Source organism: Phycodurus eques, chromosome 7 (genome assembly GCF_024500275.1).
Source record: "Phycodurus eques isolate BA_2022a chromosome 7, UOR_Pequ_1.1, whole genome shotgun sequence".
Lineage (NCBI taxonomy): Eukaryota > Metazoa > Chordata > Actinopteri > Syngnathiformes > Syngnathidae > Phycodurus > Phycodurus eques.
This window is the reverse complement of record NC_084531.1, coordinates 26,529,148-26,549,719: the sequence shown is the minus strand read 5'-3', so window position 1 is coordinate 26,549,719 and position 20,572 is coordinate 26,529,148. Positions and strand designations below refer to the sequence as shown.

Genomic DNA, 20,572 nt, shown 5'->3' with positions numbered 1-20,572 from the left:
CTCCTGGCCAGTGAGAGGCGCTCTGTGATTCGCGTTGTAAGGATTGAAGCCGCACTTCACCAAACAACAACAAAATGGCGGCTAAAGCAAGCAGCAGTATGTAGTGAGCGCCTTCTACTTTTAAATCTGACGTTTGGGGTCGTTTAGGGGTTCCCTGTAAATCCGGAACACAGGAAATAGACAAAAATAAGGTATTTTGCATGTTGTGCCAGGCAGAATTTAAATAGTACAATAACACGACAAACCACTTACACCGACACTGCTGTGCAACAACCCGTGGCTAAACCTCTTGACTCAAAACAGATCCAACTTGACAAATCATTTGTCTGCAAACCGTCGCCAAGCTCTGTCCACACACAGACGATAACAGAGACTCTTTTCTCTTTTTATCCTGACAGAATGTCTTTGTTCATAAGGACTATGACTTTTTTTTCTTGGAAAAAAAAAAATTCATAAAATTCATATTTCATACAATTACAACCTTTTGTCTCTAACAATTATTGTAAGATTTTGACTCTCCGCCAAAGTCTCCACTCCTGAGCCAGCGCTGTCAATATAACACGTGCGCACTCACAAGTAGGTCTTCTACATGGAGGCAACCAATCAGACGAAAGGGGGCGGTCGTAGCCAAATATGGACAAAGCGGATACAAAACTGGGTCAAACAGAAGTAGTTGTCAGAGGGGCCTTTTCTGGACATTTGTATCAGCCAACCAACCAACCAGCAACTGACCAACCAACCAAATAAACAACTAACGAAACAGCGAACCAATAAACCAACCAACCAACAAACAATCAACTTAACTAACCAAAGTGATTGACACTGTCAGAAAGTCATTCATCTAACATCAAGATGCAATGAGCATCGAGTATGACAGAATGTTTGTTGATGCTTTAATTACCACTTGTTTGTTGTTTCTTGTCAAAATCACAACTAGAAAAAAAGATAGACAGGATTGTCATTTGTGGGCACAGCACATTGGCAACAGGCCGCCAATTTACACTTGTGGATTAAACGTGGTTTTGTTCGTTCAGTGAGTTTGTTGCTTGGTTGGTTGGCTGGCTGGCCAGCTGTTTGTTAGTTGCTTTATTTCTAGCCAGTTTGTTAACTGTTTTACTGCTGGTTGGTTGGTTGGTTGGTTGATTAGACTTATGTTTGGTTTGTTGACTGCTTACTTTTGTTAGTTGAGTTGATTGTCGGTTGGTTGGTTTATTGTTTGCCGGGAGGTTGGATGTTTGACTGGTTAGTTATTTATTTGGTTGGTGGGTCAACGTTTTTTTTTTTTATCGGTTGCTGGGTGGTTAGCTGTTTGACTGGGTGGCTGGCTTGTTGATTGTTGTGTTTGGTGAGTTGACTTAAAAGCTAAGAATCACCCAAGCTTCAGGGGATCATTTTGTAAAAGGTTAAAGGATTCGACTTTTTGCTGGAGGCCATGTAATAATGTCATCATTTAATAATGTCATTGTGTAATAAAGATGCAAGATGATATGGTAGTCTGCTTCCAAGGCATGAAGGCCCTTTACCTCAATCACCGGGGACCGCGTCAAAACCTTGGCGTTGACGGGCTCCCGTGCGGCGGCGTGATGGACGTTCACACGGACCCGAGGCTTTAAGAGCCTGCAGGCGGAATATAACACACGCACACCGCTCACCCCCTGGAGGGGGCCCTATAAAAGAGCCACGAGCCGAGCCACGGACACAGCAGTTTGCCAGATGATTTCCCCCGTGACCAGTTCCACCAAGGCACACTTCTGCTGAGGAAGGCTCCGTCGCGCGAGCTTTACAACTCACTATCTGTTTACAGCAGAGATGGAGCTCGCAACAATGCCACCAAATGGGAGCCGTGGTTTGGATGAACCAACTGCTTTATTACTTATAACGCCAAATGCTAAACAATGCAATACTGTACTGTACGTCCAACCAGTGGGACGTGAGTGTGACTCGTGTGCTACATAGGCTAATGGCCCTTAAAAACCAATCAGAGGAAAGGGGGCGGTCTTAGCCAAATATGGACAAAGCGGATACAAAACTGGGTCAAACAGAAGTAGCTGTCAGAGGGGCCTTTTCTGGACACTCGTATGACAAAACCAAGGTGTTTTTTTCATTGAAATTGTGCACGTTAAAGAGTCGCTGTATGGAGGTCTAACTAGCCAAAATACGGGACCATGTATGCCCATTATAAAGAGCACTAGTTCTTAAATTTACAATTAAATATTGAATTGATGTTTTCAAATTAGACATAAATTTTTAATTTATCATATATTTTATAATCATTAAATAAATAATCATAATAAATGAAAATAATTAAAGAAATAACTAAAAAGACATGCTAAATAAGATAAAGATTTCTCACCGTCCGTCCTGAGCGTGAGCGGCGTGGGCGGGCTGAGCACGCGGGCGTTGGTAGCCGTGCTCTTGAGCAGGCAGATGTAGCTGCCCACGTCCGAGGGCTGCACCTTGGACACGTACAGGTTGCCCGTCATCTGCGAGATGAAGCGGCGGCTGTCCTCGGCCACGAAGGACGGGAACTCGTTGAACACCCAGCTGTAGATGATCTCTGCAGGAAGGTGGACAAAATATTAGGAACACCTTATTCCATATCCTGCAGCTATTTTATTACACTTAGAAATATGTCGGACTCTGCTGCTCCTTGTACATATAGCATACAAATATTTCACAATATTTTTACTCTTATTTATCCACTACATATTAAGTCTTGTCCTAAAGGCTTCCTTTTCTATTCGATTATGTGTTCTACATCATATTGAATGTTCAACATCCTAATAACCCGGTTAAAGGTTTCCACACCCACACTTTTACCAACAATGGCCTGCAGCGCGCTCTTTTTAGCATAATATATCGACAATTACATCCCTAAGCTTTACAGAGCCTCTAAAATATTAATTGCTAATCATATCAAAATGGCACTAATCTTACACATATAATGAATTTATGTATTTTTTTAATGGAAATGGCAACATTTTGTTGTTTTTAAGTGACACTTAAAAATTGCCCTCGTCATGTATAAAGGTTGTAAGATGGCTGAACAAATTATTGTATTGTTGCTATGCATGTACGATATTAATAAACCACTAAAAAGACAGTAATTGATTGCTAGTAAATAGACTTAAAGCGCAAGAGAACAGAAGGTGACTGAGCTACTAATACTTATAGCAGGCCTTCAGTAATTTGCTATGTGGCAAAGGACGTCTTTAGTATTACATTTTACGGTCTGTATCAGCATTACGCTGTTAAGTAAATGACTAAAAGTAAATGTCCCGTCGCAGATAAAGCCACAGACGCTGGTGCTTTAAACAAAACAAAAAAACAGCATCAGCTCTAAACGAGCCTTTAAATGTTAAAATGTATTTTTTTAACACAGGGATGTGTCTGAGACAAGAGCAGAATATAGTAGAATAGTTAAAAATAACTAAGTCATTCAAGGTACTCATATAACATAACATTCAAAAATAAAATAAATGAAGAACCATTTTTCCTTAAATTTAATAAAAAAATGAAAGATAATTACATGTATATAAACTTTTAAATACAATTAAATACTTTAAAAATGAATAATAATAATAATAATAATTCGGCCATATCGTCCCTCATAATAATTCTGTAACATAATTTTATTCTTAAAATTTCAACATGTTAACGTGTGTGACACAAGGGAAGAAGTAGAGCAAAAAAAAACAGTAAAATAAAATCAGTAAAAAAATGAGATGTGTGAAAATGTCACATTATTACAATAGATTAAATATAGGACTAGTGTAACACAAACAGACTGCATGAAAAACAACACCTGAATAAGTGTTAATGGTGACTAATAAAATGGATGGATGACACACAAGTAGGAGCCACTCACTCCAGAGCTGCGTTGCCGACTGCTTCGTGTCTCCGCTGCGCCATTCTATATTAACACATCTGTCACCACATGTGGGCGAAAAAAGATGAACCCGCGACAAATTAATCTACTCAACGTGGCCTCACAGTATTTGCATGTTATCTGTCACTGCTAGAGAGCGAGAGCCGCGCGTTGTCACTTCAAAGTGAAAAATATTTGAAAATGAATAAAGTGCTGTGTCAGTGTCGATCGCATCAGGAAACACTTGAACTCAATTCAGTGCTTCTAGCTTAACTAGATGGCGTTGCGGCTTTAACCTACTAAGCGGACTATTTGATAAAGGGATGGAGCGAGGGATTAGGCCATCGCACACACACACATACACATACATATACACACACTTATTTTTGCTTGGTTAGTAAATCTTCCTGCTGAAAGTGCAAAAAAAGTCTTGTTGCCGCCATAATGCAAGGTCATCCTACCATCTTCTCTGATCAATATCGGCGTAAATCTGACTGAAGCACACTGATTGGACTTTTTTTTAACCGCAATATTCGGTACACCTGCTTGATCGATATAGGGTTCTTGTTTAGACATACTGTAACAGTTGAGCTTCAGTGTACTTGGGGAAAGCGGAATTCCTGAATCCACCTACAATATTAGTGGTTATTGTAGAACCTACCTCCAGCTACTTTTTGACAAACTCACCTATTTGCATTTTTAGGCATTTTGAAACCCCTTAAGCTGGACCCAAGATGCCGCCAAAAGCCCTCTCTCATCGGAAAGTAGCAAAGTACAGTCACTTTGTGTCAAAGAACCATATTGAATTGATACATCTTGACTGATAGACAAGCTTTGAAAGTCTGGGAGGAGCCATGTTTAACCTGGGTTGTTAGTGAAAGCTATTGAGAGTCTTTGCTGCATACGCACATACACGTGCACCTTTGTTTCATTATTTTCAAAATCAAATCATCTGTCAGTCATTTATTTTGACTGGATTCCAAAGCATAGACAGAGGAGACCCGATAGGCTCGTGTTGACTGATCTTCATTGACATTCTGAAGCATGATACTGGAATAGACGCATCAGAGCTCCAGGCAGCCATGGAACATCGGAAACTGTGGCGCTCCATCATGGTTCCGAGACAACATTCGACTTAGTGGTAGTAGAAATGCGAAGTAAAAATCATACTAAATTCAAGTGAGAAAGCAAAATAAAATCTGTATTGATCCATCTAATTTGATATGAGACATGTATGCGCCTTCTGTGTTCATGAAGTGTGACTGTAACCAACCTGGTTAGACAGAATATCAGTGAGGGCGTCCTGCTGCTGCATTGTCTCCTGTTGCTAAGGTCTGACTGCGCTCAAAAGAAACAGCTCTGTTCAAATAAAAGGCTTGAATGGCGCGTTGACTTGTGATTGCAACAGACCGGTAGCAGTCGGTGGGCCATTTGGTACGGGGCTGCACAGAGAGACTGTACAAAACAACATTTTATTGATCGTCAGATTGCAAAAGAAGTTATTTTGGAAAATCAGGTACCTCCGTCTGTGCCTTTTTATGTCAAAACCGCGCTTCTCTCTCACAAGAAAACAAAAACAGTCCTCAAGCTAGCAAAAATAATTAAAAAGCAAGCTTCTTCTAGAAGGACAAAAAGGCCATATGATGAGACTGAAGAAGAGCCTATAACAGCCAAGAAAAAGAAAGCTGCATTTAAGAGACAGCGGTTTTACTTAAAATACGGGTTAATCACGACAGGTAGTTGTCAGGCAACACGCCCGCTTTGTGTAAAATGTGGCGACCATTTTTACTGGATCATGCAGTAGCCTACCCGGGTCGTTGTGACCGATGGATAAACTTATTTTGATGTGTACTGATAGTGCTCTGTGTATTGTGGGTGTTGGATTTATCTCACCCAACACCAATAAAAATGCACAAAAGGAATGAAGACGCTCTTTCTCATGAGGACGACAGTGGGGAAATACAGAGGATTTGAGGATTCTATTTCGTGATCCTGACAACAGACCCATCCGCAATTTGTATTGCTTTCTACGTCAGGAGGTGCTTTGTGCTCAAATGTGTGAGGTGATGTCTCTGGTCATTCGGGTGGTCAACTTTATTGTTGCCCAAGCTTTAATTGAGCGGCACTTTAAAACACTGCTGAATGGGGTAAGGGAATTATTATCCTGGTCTGCTTTTGGTTGTCAAGAGGGAGGGTGCTCAGCCATTTTGCGACTTGCCTAAAAAGTGAAAACAGGACTTTTCTTCAAATTAAAAATATCGAGCATCCTTGAGCTAGCGAACAATGATTGGCTCCTGAAGTTTTATTATATCGTGGACATGACTGAACATCTGAGCCAGCTCAATGTGAAAATGCAAGGCACTGGAAATACAGTCATCCCTTTAACGAGCATTATTTGCATTTGAAAACAAAGCCGGAACTCTTTATCGCGGTTATTGAAACGGCTTTACGTATGCATGTGAGCAGTCGTTCTCAGAGCTGAAAAATATCAAGACCGACCTAAGATCACGTTTAACGGATGAAAGCCTCGAGGCCTGCATGAAGCTTAACCTCACCACGTATCAATCAGACTACAAAGCCATCAGCGAAACCATGCCGCAGCAGAAGTCGCAGTCATGGTAAGAAATATTTTATTCATTATTGGTAAGCTTGAGTGTCCCGTCATTGAAAAAAAAAAGTAGAAATTCAGAGACTTATTATATTTTAGAATTGTTGGTCTTAGCCAAAAAGGTTCCAGACTCCTACTATACATGAAACCGGTCAGTGGTGAAAAAGGTTGGGACCCTGTTTTAGAAAACGTCATTACTTGGCCGTTCACTACTTTTCCCGCTGGATGATGTCTAACAAAGAGTGCTTCCAGAAGTGGGAACGGAGGCTGAAGAGCACTCGGCAAACGCTCCCACCGGTGCAGCGCAGCGGCGCATCGCGGCCGACGTATCCGAGTGAGTCATACTCACTCACAAGAGCGTACATTAGAGGACGGCTAAGGCCAGATATGCTTTTATACACCGAGCAACATTGCCTTTCACTGCTAATGATCCTGCAAATTGCCTCTCTAGGACATCGTGTTCTGGTGCACGCTCGGCTTGGCGGCTGCGAGGGAATCTGAGCGGTGGGAAGGAGAATTTGCACACGCGGACCGACAATCCCTTGCGATCAAAGTCAGTAAAGGCCTGATTGGTTTAGATTTAAGAATTATGATAGCATCATTTCCAGAAAATTTCTGGTAATATTCCACCGGAAGTTAAACTGGGGAATTTTGGAAAATTTGATGGTTATTTAATTGAAAGGTATTTAACGTATGGTATGTATTTCGGTAATTTATTTTCATAAGCAGACATTAATGCAAAAATCCTACAATTGCCTCATTCATTTAAAGCAGTTCCTCACATTGCAAGCCATTTTAGACAATTTTGCACAGAATACACTGAATATTGTGCTCTGTGACAAAATAAGTACCAAAACAACAAGTAGACTCTCTCCATACGCGATAAAAAAGTTTGATTCTAGCTTTTTCTGTTCTTTTGTAATCATCGGTAGAACATGGCTTGGTATCACCAAAACACTGGTTTCTGACCAATCAGTGGAGAAAAATACATGTTGGTGAAAAGACACGTGTCAAGCAAAGAAATAACTTGTGACGTCTCCTAACTATAAAACAACAAAAACAAGAAAAGGCTTTTGATGGCAAAATAAGAATTTATTTACAGATATCCAACTATGAAACGTGCCGTGAGCGACGCTGACTCACAGCATGGCTCGAGTTGAATGTCAGCGGCTCTTTTTGTTTTTACATGGCGTTCGTCATTCTCTCCATGAACTTCATCATCATTTTTTTCACAATCGCGACACACATACGCTAATCCTCCCACGAGACATTCTTTGTTTATACATGCATATACATACTCTGTTCAAGTGTAAGGTGCATAAACTTGTCCGACTTCCAACGTGTCATTATTTTTGTCTCATAATCGACGTGACACCCCCTAATCTTTATCTTCTACTCAATAGCTTTGCTGAGCTCAAATCCAAAGGGATGCAACGCAGTGGCTTAGATGTCTGAATTTCACAGACAAGCTGGACAAGACCCTCTTCCACCCCCACCCGTTAAGAAAAGAAAAACGTACTTGATGAATATAGTGTATACAATGGTGGCAGTATATGGTGGAATTCCAGTTGAGAATAAATATACAGTAACTTGACTTGGCTTGCTTGATTTTTGCAACAGTAGTCTTTGGATTTGCGAGAAACCTAAATGTTAAGACTTCACTTATTACTGACCCATATGTGATTTAGGAGTTTGTCAGTTACCACCGTACTAACTGATTTTTATTTGATTGTTTTGATATTCATGGCCTTGACGTGTTATTCATATCATATTTACTGTAATGTAATGTATTGTAAATTTTACAACTGCGTTAGCCTCGCTAAGTGATAGACCACGCAGCGTTCCGACTCCGTCGTAAACCGAGGGCCCCCGGCAGTGCAAATAAGATCTCACCTGGAGAATGAGGCGGCGACGTACACATGAGCACAACACCTTGCCCTTCACGCACCGAGACGCCACCTCTGGGCTTTGCGCTGAACGCGCCGATGTCTGCAATACACGAAGAACATCGTTAACAACAAGAGTGCAAAACGTGCTGATGTTAAAACAACCATTCACTGACAATTGATAGTCTTCGATTAACCTAACACGCATGTTATGGGAATGCGGGAGGAAGCTGGAGTATTCGGAGAAAACCCACGTAAGCACCATGAGAACATGCAAACTCCACAAAGGAAGGCCAGAGCCGAGATTCGAAACCCGATGCTCAGAAGTGTGAGGCACATGTGCTAACCACCCAGGGACTGTGCTGCCCACCAAATGTGAATTCTGTTCAAATGTGTCTTGATGTTTTTGTTGCTGATCGTTAACGGGATATGTCCGGCATTTTACTTTGGTGCATGTTATAATTGCTTGGCTTGGTAAAGGTTTGGATTCGCGGCGGCCGTGTTAATTTGGCTGTTTAAGAAATTCACATTTACACAAATCCAAATATTTTTAAAACAAAACATGATTTCTGTTAGGCGGCACAGTGGTTTCAATCCCCGGCCCCACCTGTGTGGAGTTTGCATGTTCTCCCCGTGCCTGCGTGGGTTTTCTCCAGGTAATCCAGTTTTCTCCCACATCCCAGCAACATGCATGCTCGGTTAATTGAAGACTCTAAAGGTCATATATCAATATCTCAGTGTTTTGTGTTATTTTCACTTTCACTTTTTTGGGAAAACAGTTGGATCCACACTATAACTAGAATCTTTTGGGGTTCTCAATAAGCCTGAAAACTCACCAATTTTGGCGAGCCCATGCACACCGGTGAAAATCTTATGAGTCCTGCACACGACCCCCCCCCCAAAACTCACTCAGTCGTGCCCCCTGTAAAGTTAAAAAATCAGGTCCAAACACTAGTTTGAATAATCCTTTCCTTTTTCATTGTATTTTTCTCTCAGCTATTACGTGTTAGTATGTTCAATAAAAACAAATCAACCAAGCAATCAATTGACACGAAATTGGGTGGCCATGTCTATCATGGACGAACGCATGAAGACGGAACCATGCAAGAAATTGAATAAGAAGTCGGCAATGTTGACAAATTCCAGGATTCGTACTTTGACAACCTTCCACTTGGGAATTCTCCAAAATGATCCCCAATCGGAAGCCGGTATCCTGGACCAGTCATTTCCAACCAGAGTGCTGTGAGAGATGATCTATTTCACTTTAGTCCAAAAATGATCCGAATCTTTGTCCATCTATCTATGCTAGTGACGCAGAGTGAACAATTAAATGCTCTTCCATTAGATTGCAGGGGGTACATAATTGACCTGTGAAATATTTGTTTAGTGGTGTGCCGTGAGACTTGATACAAAAAGGTGCGGAACCACCTTTCCAGACAGATGGGTGATGTTAAATTGCCACGCTTTTTTTTGCCTGCATGTTCTAATACGGGCAGAGCATGGCATGTGTTTAATGATCCTTTCGCGTATTCACCTTGAAAAATATTGACTACATATTCAAAGGCAGCTGCCAGTTTCAGTTATTTGTTAAAATGTGAAAATATGACTGACACCACAATTGCAAAACAATACAGCACATGATGAGGACATCGGTGTCGTATCAATGCGCTTGTCCTTGTGGTCATCCAACGCGTCAATGTGTCTCGGAATCAACTCAATGAAGGTCTTCTCCTCTCTCACTGATGGAAAACTCTTTACCTCCCATTGATTTCTTCATATTGGACTAAATTCCATGTTTGGCTTCTTGGTGCTCATCGGGCAAGTCGCCATCTCTGTCCTAGAGACGCTTGATCCCCCGTAATCATGCCTCATTTGCTCCATGCGACGAGTATCGATCGGAGGCGCTAACGACCGCTGCCGACAGTCGCCGCGGTCACGGTTGATTGACGGGCGGCTGTCAACTTTCCCCGTCTTGTAAACCCATGCATAAATCCTGAATTATTGCTCATCACGGCTTTAATGGACTAACTAGATGGCGATAAGAACCGAATGGGGTCATCTTTCATTCATAAAGGTTAGCGTGCATGCGCGAGTAAATAAAAATAAGCTTTCACGGTGTGATCAACAGTATATTATGTTGTACAAGCACAGTAATTACAAGTCTACAACACAACTGCTGCACTTGCAAGACCAGATGGGATGCACGTTGCTATAAATAGCCCTGTTGTGGAGACGGTCCGGTCCTAATTTAATGAATATTGAATGGACCAGAATGGGACCAAGTCTCCCACTGCTGAAGCATGATAATAGGTCCTTCCAAAGTAGAACCATTGTAACTAGGAATATCCAATCACCGGAATGGGATTTCCTGGAAAACATCTGCGGGTAATGCATTTTTCTTATTCAGGCCTCGTTTGTGTTAGACGCATTGTTAGGAGAATTAAAGGCCATTGGGACATTTACATAACAAACATAACATCAGGACAGGAATCCATCATAAGTCCAGTATTATGCCCATTTTCCAATTCAAAATAGTACAGTGAAAAACTATGAAAAACACATTGCATCAGCCCCAAGACGCGATAACAATCATTTCAAGTCGCTGTCATCCTAGAGAAGACTCCGAGTGGAAACTGTGAAGTGTACATGATGTGCTTCTCAATGAATTAGAAGACGGTAAAAAAAAGTTCATGTATTCAGTAGTTCACGTCAAAAAGTGAAACTCACACAGATTCATGAAACTTTTTTCTGAAGGCCTATTCCCATCATAAAAAAATCATTTTGATAGAAACAATCATAAGAAACTTTCTTTGATTGATAGGCTGGTGACCAGTGCAAGAAAGAAAATCAATGGATGTGTTTATTATGTAATCGTCAAGATTCTTGAGATGGCGAATTTGGGGTTTCCGTTAAAGGGAAGCAATAACGATAATTGCTTTTTTCACATTATACAAAATAAAATCATGAAATACTTCACGTGTAATGAACCTACTTTCAACATCTGAAATAGTAATAACAACAACAACAACAATAACAATAATACATTACATTGATATTTATTCCTTTAATGCTAAAAATGCAAAGGAATATTATTAAATATTAAATAATTTGTGCTTTTAAAGTTATAGACATATAATGACATTATTAGAATGGAATTTAAAAAATATTATTATTATCGTTGGCGTTTTAATTGCTGTTGCTGTTGTCCATCCATCCATTTTCTGTACCGCTTTATCCTCACAAGGGTCGCAGGCGTGCTGCAGCCTATCTTCGGGCGAGAGGGGGGGCACACCCTGAACTGGTCGCCAGCCAATCGCAGGGCACACATAAACAAACAACCATTCGCGCACACAATCACACCTACGGGCAATTTAGAGTCTTCAATCAACCTACCATGCATGTTTTTGGGATGTGGGAGGAAACCGGAGTGCCCGGAGAAAACCCACGCAGGCACGGGGAGAACATGCAAACTCCACACAGGCGGGGCCGGATTGAACCCTGGTCCTCAGAACTGTGAGGCACATGTGCTAACCAGTCGCTCACCGTGCCGCCGTTGTTGTTGTTATTATTGTTATTATTTAGCAAAAGTCACAAATGCATTAAGACATTTAAGTGGTACTTTTTTTTAAATTTGAGTTTCTTTTTTAATATGGAAGAAAATGGATGGATGAATGTTAATGAAATAGAATTAATATGTGAGATCCAGTGTGTGACACGATGTACTATGTATGTGAATCAGGCAAAAAAACCAAATCCCATTTTGTGTAGAACTAGTTTGCAGAAGGCGTTTGGGGCAACTGCAAACTAGTTACAGGCCAATCAATATTCATGACTTATTTTTTAAAATAATGCAGCAACTATGGCTTGGTCATTAAGGCGTCATCCGACATTACGAGTCAACATATGTCTGCATGAATGTTTAAAAACGCAGTGACGCAACCTGCAGCAAACAGCAGCAGGTGCTTGATGCTAATTAGTTTTAGCGGGCTTCAATCAGGAAGGATTAACGTAAGTGTCATTTCTGACTGATGGAACATTACTGAGTGGATCGTGGCTCCCACGGCTTCGATCTAATTACCGCTCGTAATTCTTTTTCTTTCAAAAGAATATCTTGAGAAACCAAGCTACCGGTATATTTTTCAATAAACACATAATGCAATTCATGTGGGTGTATTTGGCTATACTATTTGAGTCACGCATTTTATTACTCTACCGTGATCACCCGTTCAACGTTCCATACGCACCTGTGACAGGTGAAAATTTGCAATATTGAGAAAGCATATAAAACGTGGCCGATCTGGAGGAAGCTTGGCCGGTTGGCTCAAGATGTGGCGAGTCTGCAAGTGAGTGTCTGGGCGTGAGCTGTGGCTGTCAGCAGCTACTGCGTGAGTGTGCTCATTGTGTTTATGTGTTTTACTGTTCTCCCCGGCGTTTAATAAATGGCTAAAAAAATGCAACGGCGGCTGCAACTCTCCTTTTCTACATATGAGGGCATTACGGATTTCCGTTACATAGCGGGGGTTTCCTTGATAGACAAACAGATAAAAATATGCGATTTAGTGGTAACGCGATAGTTGAACCACGATACATACAGTAGGTGTGAAAACACAGTTTGTGTGTATATGCATATAGGGCCATGTGCGTAAGTCTTCTTTTTATGCGCTCGGCTTTCGCACTGTCCACGTGCGCCGATTCCCCCCGTAAGTGACTTCTAACACGCCCCCGTGCATACCAGGCGAATATGTGCGCAACCAATCATGAGGCCTTTCCTTTCCTTCCTACCTTCCACAGGGACTGGGGATGGAAAATAGCCACAAAGCTAGTACCGAGCATCTCTACCTCTTGAGTTTGTTTTCTGTACATGGTGCCTGATAAATAAACAAATTAACTCAACATTTTATTACATCAGACTGCTCGATACCTACACCCCAGAGATGGAGGGGCTGGCGGCGCACCTTCAAAGCAACAGCCCGAGTGGAAGCTCTAACAAAAATGGCTGTGAGTGGAACATCTATTGCAGGCGGCGTGACTGAAGCGTTCCCCGTGCCCTCCCGCTGCTCCGCTCCGCCGCCACTTGGCTAGTGAGTCGTCACTTGAGAGGTGTTGCGCAGCCTTTACCTGACCCAACAAAAATTCTGCCGGTTCGACTCGACCCGCCGTAACCCGCATCCGGGAGGGGAGGTGTTCCTTCCGAGGAGGTCACGCATGACCTACGATTCTCTTGCACGGCTGAAGAATTTGAAATGTACTCTACTAAGTGGGCTGCTGCTTTTTTTTTTTTTGCGCACACACCCTGGGGACTAACAGAAAATCCAACATAAATGTGAATAATCTGCTAATTGGAGGCTGTAGTTTATGTAGCACACAAAACCACACTATTTGAGGTTCACTTATCACATTTTCCGTTGAGCATATCCGCTATTCGCGGACAAACTCATTTATTCACATATTCTTTGCTCTTTCTGTAATGCCCAAAGATGCCATGAGATGGCGCCAAAACCCTTGCTAATAAGAAAGTAGTTATTGGTGTTAAGGAAGTATTCTTGAAGTGATACATCTTGACAGAACCTAAAATCTTTGTATGTTAGGGAGGAGCCAGGTTTAGCCTGGGTTGTTAGCGGATGTTACAGAGAGTCTTTCCACATTGGTATGTTTTCAAATCATCTGTAAGCCATTTATTTTTTAGGGTAATGTTGTAAAATGAGTGATGAGAACAAAGCAGCAGATGTCAACGGAAGGCCTTTATTGTTAAACAGCATCTTTATTCTTGGTGCGACGACAAAAACAATTCAAGTCTTGAGCACCTATTTCTGTTTCTTCAAGCCTCTTCCTGCAATTCAGCAGGGTAAGTTTTCACGAGAACGAGGCCGCACTTGTCAAATGGTGGTCTTTACTGTGAAACGGCACATTTATAACAAGTTATTGTACAAACAGTCTGTCCCCACATGAGGGGAAAAAACAGTCAATACAGTGCTTTGCATGCATTCCAGCAAAACGTGATGGCTTCATTCTAGCCGAGGAGCATTTCTGCAATGTGCACTTAAAAGTACTTTGGCCGATGAAAACCCCAAATGCTTTCTTGGCCTGAAGAAAAAAATGCCGTTTTAAGAAGAGACCTCACGTCCCCTTTTTTCCCCCTTCAGTGAACATAGTTCCAGGCTAATTGAACCATTTGTTTCCTTGCTCTCTGCTCCCGCAAGCAGAACACACCAGACTACGAACCTTCTTCCTCCCCATAAAATCGCCAATGAGACTATTACAGTCTTTGTTCGTAAAAACCAACAGTGTACTTTCTTCTTTTTTAGCTGGGCCGAGGCTGTGACATCGTTGTAGAGGCCTGCAAATTGCTGGTGGTGGAGCCAGGGGGGGTGGACGGGGTGGAGGGGTTGTCGGGGGGCTGCTTGTTTTGCCCCCATTTGCCACCACGATATGGCAATGGAGGGAACATCCCATTAACGTGGCAAGTCGATTTCATCCAACGAAGCCAGTGGGAGCACAACTATAAAGACATCGGAGCTAATGATCCAAGAGCTCCTGACTGCCCACCCCATTCGCTCCCATCCTGGTCACTGTTTTATACCACTTAAATTAAATGAATTCATCAATCATTGGAAAGTTTAAAGGCTACATTCCCTTTTTTTTTTTGACAGATTTAGCTGTAAATGCCCCATTTGATATGTATTCCCAGCTATCCATCTCCATTACAGTCAAGAGGTGGTGTACACACTGGACAGGATGCTGGTCAATTGCAGGGCACAAATAGGCAATTCACCTATGGATCCGATTGATGAGTTCACGATAATAACTGATTGACATGTAGACTGCTCAGTGACCAAAAATCCGACTGCTGAATTAATAATCACGATTGATTGACATGTTCAGTGACTGACAATCACATTGATGAAGGCTTAAATGTGTTAAAGTTTGGAATTAAAAAATGATGAATAAATACTTGACGGTTTCAAAAATTCTAGCCAGATGCTTTATAAGCTCTAAAAATAAAAAAACCTGTAGAAAGAATATCTCTCCATATCATAACATATCCAAAACATTAATTCTCCATAAAAATGAAAAACATACAAAAAAAGAAAAAGCTTTCCTCATCCAAATGTCTTTATGAGCTAACCCCTGCACCATTAAACCCACCGGGCTCTATTGTCATAGATGGTACATCTGCGGTTGAGTGCAAAAAATGACTTATCTCGCGTGTTTGCCATTTTGGCAGATAGATACAGGCGCAACGAGGCTACATTATCTGCCCGTGGAGGTCTCCTTGTAGTTCAGTTTTAACATACTTTGCATGCTTTGACTCGGACTCGAGCAAATAATTGTTTTCTTCTGCCAAGTCAGAGACTGTCAGTGCACTTATAAGCACGTCACATTGAAAGCGAATGAGAGAAACCACTTCGTTTGGACAGGACTGAAGTTGGCTGTGATCACGCCGACATCAGCGCGGACGTCCCTCTTTTAGATGCGCTGGAGTACGCTGGTCAACAAAATTACCAACGTCGGGTGTAACCCGCTTCCTCGCAGAGTTACGCCACGTGTCACGCCGGAATTTACGACAGGCACAAAAATAGAGCCCAGAGTGTATGATCGTAGAGGCCTGATGAGGGTTACATAAATGGCTGTCCATGGTAGCATATGAGAAAAACATTACAACTACTCACAAGCGAACTGTAAATGAGCATCGCGGCTCATAACGATGCCAAAGGTGTTCTCGGCGCGGCACTGGTACGTCCCGAAGTCGGTGCTTTCGCTGGCGTTGGCGATGATCAAGTTGCCTTTGATGAGCCTGTAGCGGAAGCCCGCTCGGGTGTCCACCTGTGTCCCGTTGATGTACCAGCTGTTAAGAAAGCACAAAGCAAGTAGTTTGGATGAAGCGTAGATTTGTGCGTTTCATTTGAGACAGTTTCAGCTAAATCTGCAGCGTGGGTACTGACAAGAATGAGGCATCAAATGTCAAGGGCGGAGGCGCAATTACCTGTACGTAGGTGGAGGGTTCCCTCGTGCCTCGCAGTGCATCACCACTTTGTTGTCGCCGCTGCCCAAAGGGAAAATCACATCGTTGGGCTCCTGGATGAAAATAGGCCCAAACTCTTCGCTCTCTACGCAAAAGACACAGGAGGGAGGGAGAGAAAGAAAACTATTGAGGATGATTGCCATTATCTCTACAGGAGGTCCACAATCTTCTAGCATTTGTTTACTTGAAATTGTTCCCGTGGCTCAAGCACATCTCTAAACCAACACTCTTATTAAAGCAATGGAAAGCTGATTTTACAGCCCAGAGGAGCATTTTGTTGTGGAAGGAATATCAACCCTGGGAAATGAATAAAGGTGTTCAAAATAAAATCTTAGCAATTAGCATCCTACTGTATTATTTGCGTGTCATTTGGACTCAAAGAAGGCCTAAATAATGTGTTTTTTTTCCCCCTCTAAACACACACCTGCGGACAAGAGGTAGTGAAGGTAGTGGTGGTGGTTGTGATAGCATCGGTGGTAGTAGTAATAGTAGTAGTATAAGTAGTAGTAGTAGCAGTGGTGGTAGCAGTGTTGGTGGTTGTGGTAAAAGTAGTGGTGGTGGTGGCAGTTGTAGCAGTGGTGATGGTGGCAGTAGTAGGAGTGGTGGTGTTGATGGTAGCAGTAATGACAGTGGTAACGTATTGTCATATTGCACGCAGCTCAAACAGTGGTGGAGGTAATGGCATTAAAAATATTATTAGCATTACCGGTATTATTATTATCATTAGTTGTAGTAGTAGTAGTGGTGGTGGTGGTGGTGGTAGCAGTGGTTGTAGTGATGATAATAGTAGTGATGAAGCTAGTAATGGTAGTAGTGAAGCCGGTAGTAGTAGTTGCGGTGTTTGTAGTGATAGTAGTAGTAGTAATAACAGTAGTAAAAGAAGTGGTGGTGGTCGTAGGTGTTGTAATAATGATGGTAATAGTACTAGTAGTAGGACGTAATGAAGGTAGTTATTGTTGTAGTGGTGGTGGTTCTGGTGGCAGTGTTCCAACAATTTTCCTGAAAATTCTAGGGAAGACTTGATTGGATGTCAAAGCAAATTCCTTGTTGCTTTTGTCAGATATCAAAATGAAAATGACTATGAAGCTGCAGTCAAAGTTTTAAGTGATCACTTTCCCCGTCGCCTCCCAACAATTAACCATTCTCGACTAATCTTCAAACTTTTTAACCAGGAAAGAATCCTGTTGTTTTGAACAACACCGAACTCAATATAAAAGGAGATAAATAACTGAGCTTAAAGCACAAAATAGCATGTATTCCTTCTCATTGGTCAACCAATTCCCAACTGATTACTTTGCTGGGCCGGGATGTCACATTATTGATTTGTACCGAAATCAAATGGAAGACACTTGAGGTATTCTGACGAATGTTATGCTGTGGTCCACCTTCACTCGCAAGCTCTCCTTCTTCGACTTGTTGTGTAGCTATGCGGTGAATGAATGCCACCGCGCCCCTTTAGTTCCCCCTCGAGATGCATAAAATGTTCAGTTTTCCCATTCCGAGCACAATTTTCATTCTGCATTAAAGCACGTACGCCGGAATAAGAGCATCCGGTGACGAAGCAGCCACTTGAGACGGCCGAGGGATTGTGTTTGCATTGAAAAACTGTCACAATTTTGGTTTGTTTTCTCCCCCTCCACTGATCTGTTTGCGGAATCAACAAAAACCAGACAAGGTTTTTTATTTGTCCGCCTGGAAAATCGTCGCTCGATCGCTCGTCCTGCAAATAGTCAGTGGCACAGTGACAGGTATTTACTGATGATAACAAACCCTTGAAGCAAGCACAGGGAATACAATAACATTCGCATCATCCTTAATCTCTTGCCTTTTTTGCTTCAAGGATTTTTATCTCAAATTAAAACTAACCAGACACATCAACACAAGCAAGTGAGATCCAATATAAGAGCTGTATCTAAAATTTCTTGAAAGAGATAATAATGCTCAGTTTTACTTGACGGTTTAATAAGGTTTAGAGGTGTTGTTGGTAGTAGTTGTGGTAGTAGTAGTAGTAGTATATGTAATATGTGGAGGTCCACTGTTTAAGAAAACCAAATGAACCCCACACGAGCAAGCACTTGGTGACGGAGGCAAGGGAAAAAAATTCCTCTCGGGAAGAAACCTTGTACCAAAAGAGAGAACAATGGGCACAACAACAGCTAGAAAAAAAAATATCTAAATCTTATGATAACAGTTTATTTGGGGTCAAATTTTGCAATGTTATGTAAATAAAGCCATGTTTTTTCATTAAAAAGTCATAATATTATGATATTACTGAAAATGACTTGAAAGTTATACAGTATTTTAACATGAATTTTAAAAATACAATTTGATTTTCGTATTATGCATAAAATTCTGGAAAAGACACAAAAACATACTGTATGACGTTTGCTCAAAAAAAAAAAAAATACAACTTTATTCATGCAGTCATGTCAGATTTACTCATTTGTCACAGTCATCAAGTTTTAAATTGGTGCAAAGTTAAGACAGAGAGGAGTAATTGCTCTGTTATGGGTTTTTTTTTAAACTGGAGTGCCAGTCCCTATATGTAGGTATGCACTTTTTTTGTCACAGCCATCTGTCACTCACACAGGGGAAAATCACCAGACGCTGTTAAAAGGTACACGACGGCGCGTCGAATAAAACACGAGCACGGAAAAAAAAAAAAAAAACACGATGAGAGGACATTATCAGCTACTTCCGTCTGCTTTTAGCCAGACACTTCACATTTCCGTTAATTAAGCACTCCAGACACAATGAATATAATGCAATTAATTCTGCATTAAAGGATCGATGTGTCATTATAGACGCTCTAAATGAATTACTACGGCAGACGGGGAGATTTATGATGGAGTGCTTCCGGCCAGGCTTGGACCGATCCTGACAAAGATATCCGTCAAATGGGCGGTTGTCGTGGTGACAAGCGGCGGCACTGAGAAGGCTGCAGGCCGAACGCGCCCGTGATGGATGAGTGGGATTCGCATACGGTTCCAAGCTTGGCGGCAAGCCCGTGAAAATGGAGCTATGATGAGGGCAACGGTGCCAACTTGGAGAGGTTGGGACGCAACGCAAGAATTTGCGTGTGACACTTTGGGTGTGAGTGTGTTCATTTGGTTTATTATATGTTTTACTGTTCTCCTGGCATCCAACAAATGGCTGAAAAGGGCATCGGCGACTGTGGCTCTCCTTGATGCCTAGGCAGTATGTCGAAGGGAGTTGAGGAGTTTCATTTAGACATAAGTAATGCTTTGGCACCACCACCTTTGGTACCACCAGGTCATTCAATGTCAAGAAAGTATGTTGAATTGAGTTACAGTTTCATTTGGATATAAGTAGTGCTTTGGCACCATCAGGTGGCATTTCGAGGTCGAGAAAATATGTTGAAGTGAGTTGAGGAGTTGCATTGCGTCATAAGTAGTGCCTTGGCATCATCAGGTGGCATCTCGATGTCAAAAAAGTATGTGGTCGACTGGTTAGAGCGTCTGCCTCACAGTTCTGAGGACTGGGCTTCAATCCCCGCCCCCGCCTGTGTGGCGTTTTCATGTTCTTCCCGTGCCTGCGTGGTATGTTGATTGAAGACTCTAAATTGCCCATAGGTGTGAATGTGAGTGTGTATGGTTGTTTGTTTATATGTGCCCTGGCAACCAGTTCAGGGTGTACCCCACCTCTCGCCCGAAGATAGCTGGGATAGGCTCCAGCCCGCCCGCGACCCTAGTGAGGAGAAGTGGCTCAGAAAATGGATGGATGTTTTCAACTCAAAAACAAAACTGAACTGTACTTAGGCATTCTTTTGCATACCAATTGAGGGAGCCAGTGGACCACACACACTGATTTACAAGTAGTGCTTTGCGGCCATCTTGTGGCATCTATAGGGAATTAAAAACCTTTTTTTGGGGGGGGTGTCAATTACTTGCTGATTTTACTGTAGGTGCCCCAACTTACAAGTTGTGTTACGAGTCATCTCCTGGGAATTTTTTTTTCTGCTTTGTGTTGGGAGCCAAAATTTGAAGTGCGAGTGAGCTTCAGAAATGCCGCCGCTAAATGGCAGCAGAGAACATCGGCCAGCATTCAACGTCTCAGAGAAAAGGGTTAAGTACCCGTTGACGATCCGTTTTCAGGGACACAAAATTTGATCAGCATCCACTGCCCCCCGATGATCTGTTTTTCGGGTCAGAAAAATTCGATCCGAA

General features: G+C 42.0%; 1 protein-coding gene across 5 annotated transcripts in view; it reads right to left on the bottom strand.

The window, feature by feature from the left end:
- cntn5 (contactin 5) overlaps window positions 1-20,572 on the bottom strand; it is a 113,311-nt gene that overhangs the window by 52,114 nt on the left and 40,625 nt on the right. For all 5 annotated transcript variants that reach the window (XM_061682299.1, XM_061682298.1, XM_061682302.1 and 2 more), the window contains 4 exons: window positions 16,347-16,470; window positions 16,033-16,208; window positions 8,370-8,465; window positions 2,354-2,557 (listed from right to left, as the gene is read on the bottom strand). In XM_061682299.1, coding sequence (XP_061538283.1) covers window positions 2,354-2,557; window positions 8,370-8,465; window positions 16,033-16,208; window positions 16,347-16,470 — 600 coding nt within the window. The remainder of the gene's footprint in view (window positions 1-2,353; window positions 2,558-8,369; window positions 8,466-16,032; window positions 16,209-16,346; window positions 16,471-20,572) is intronic.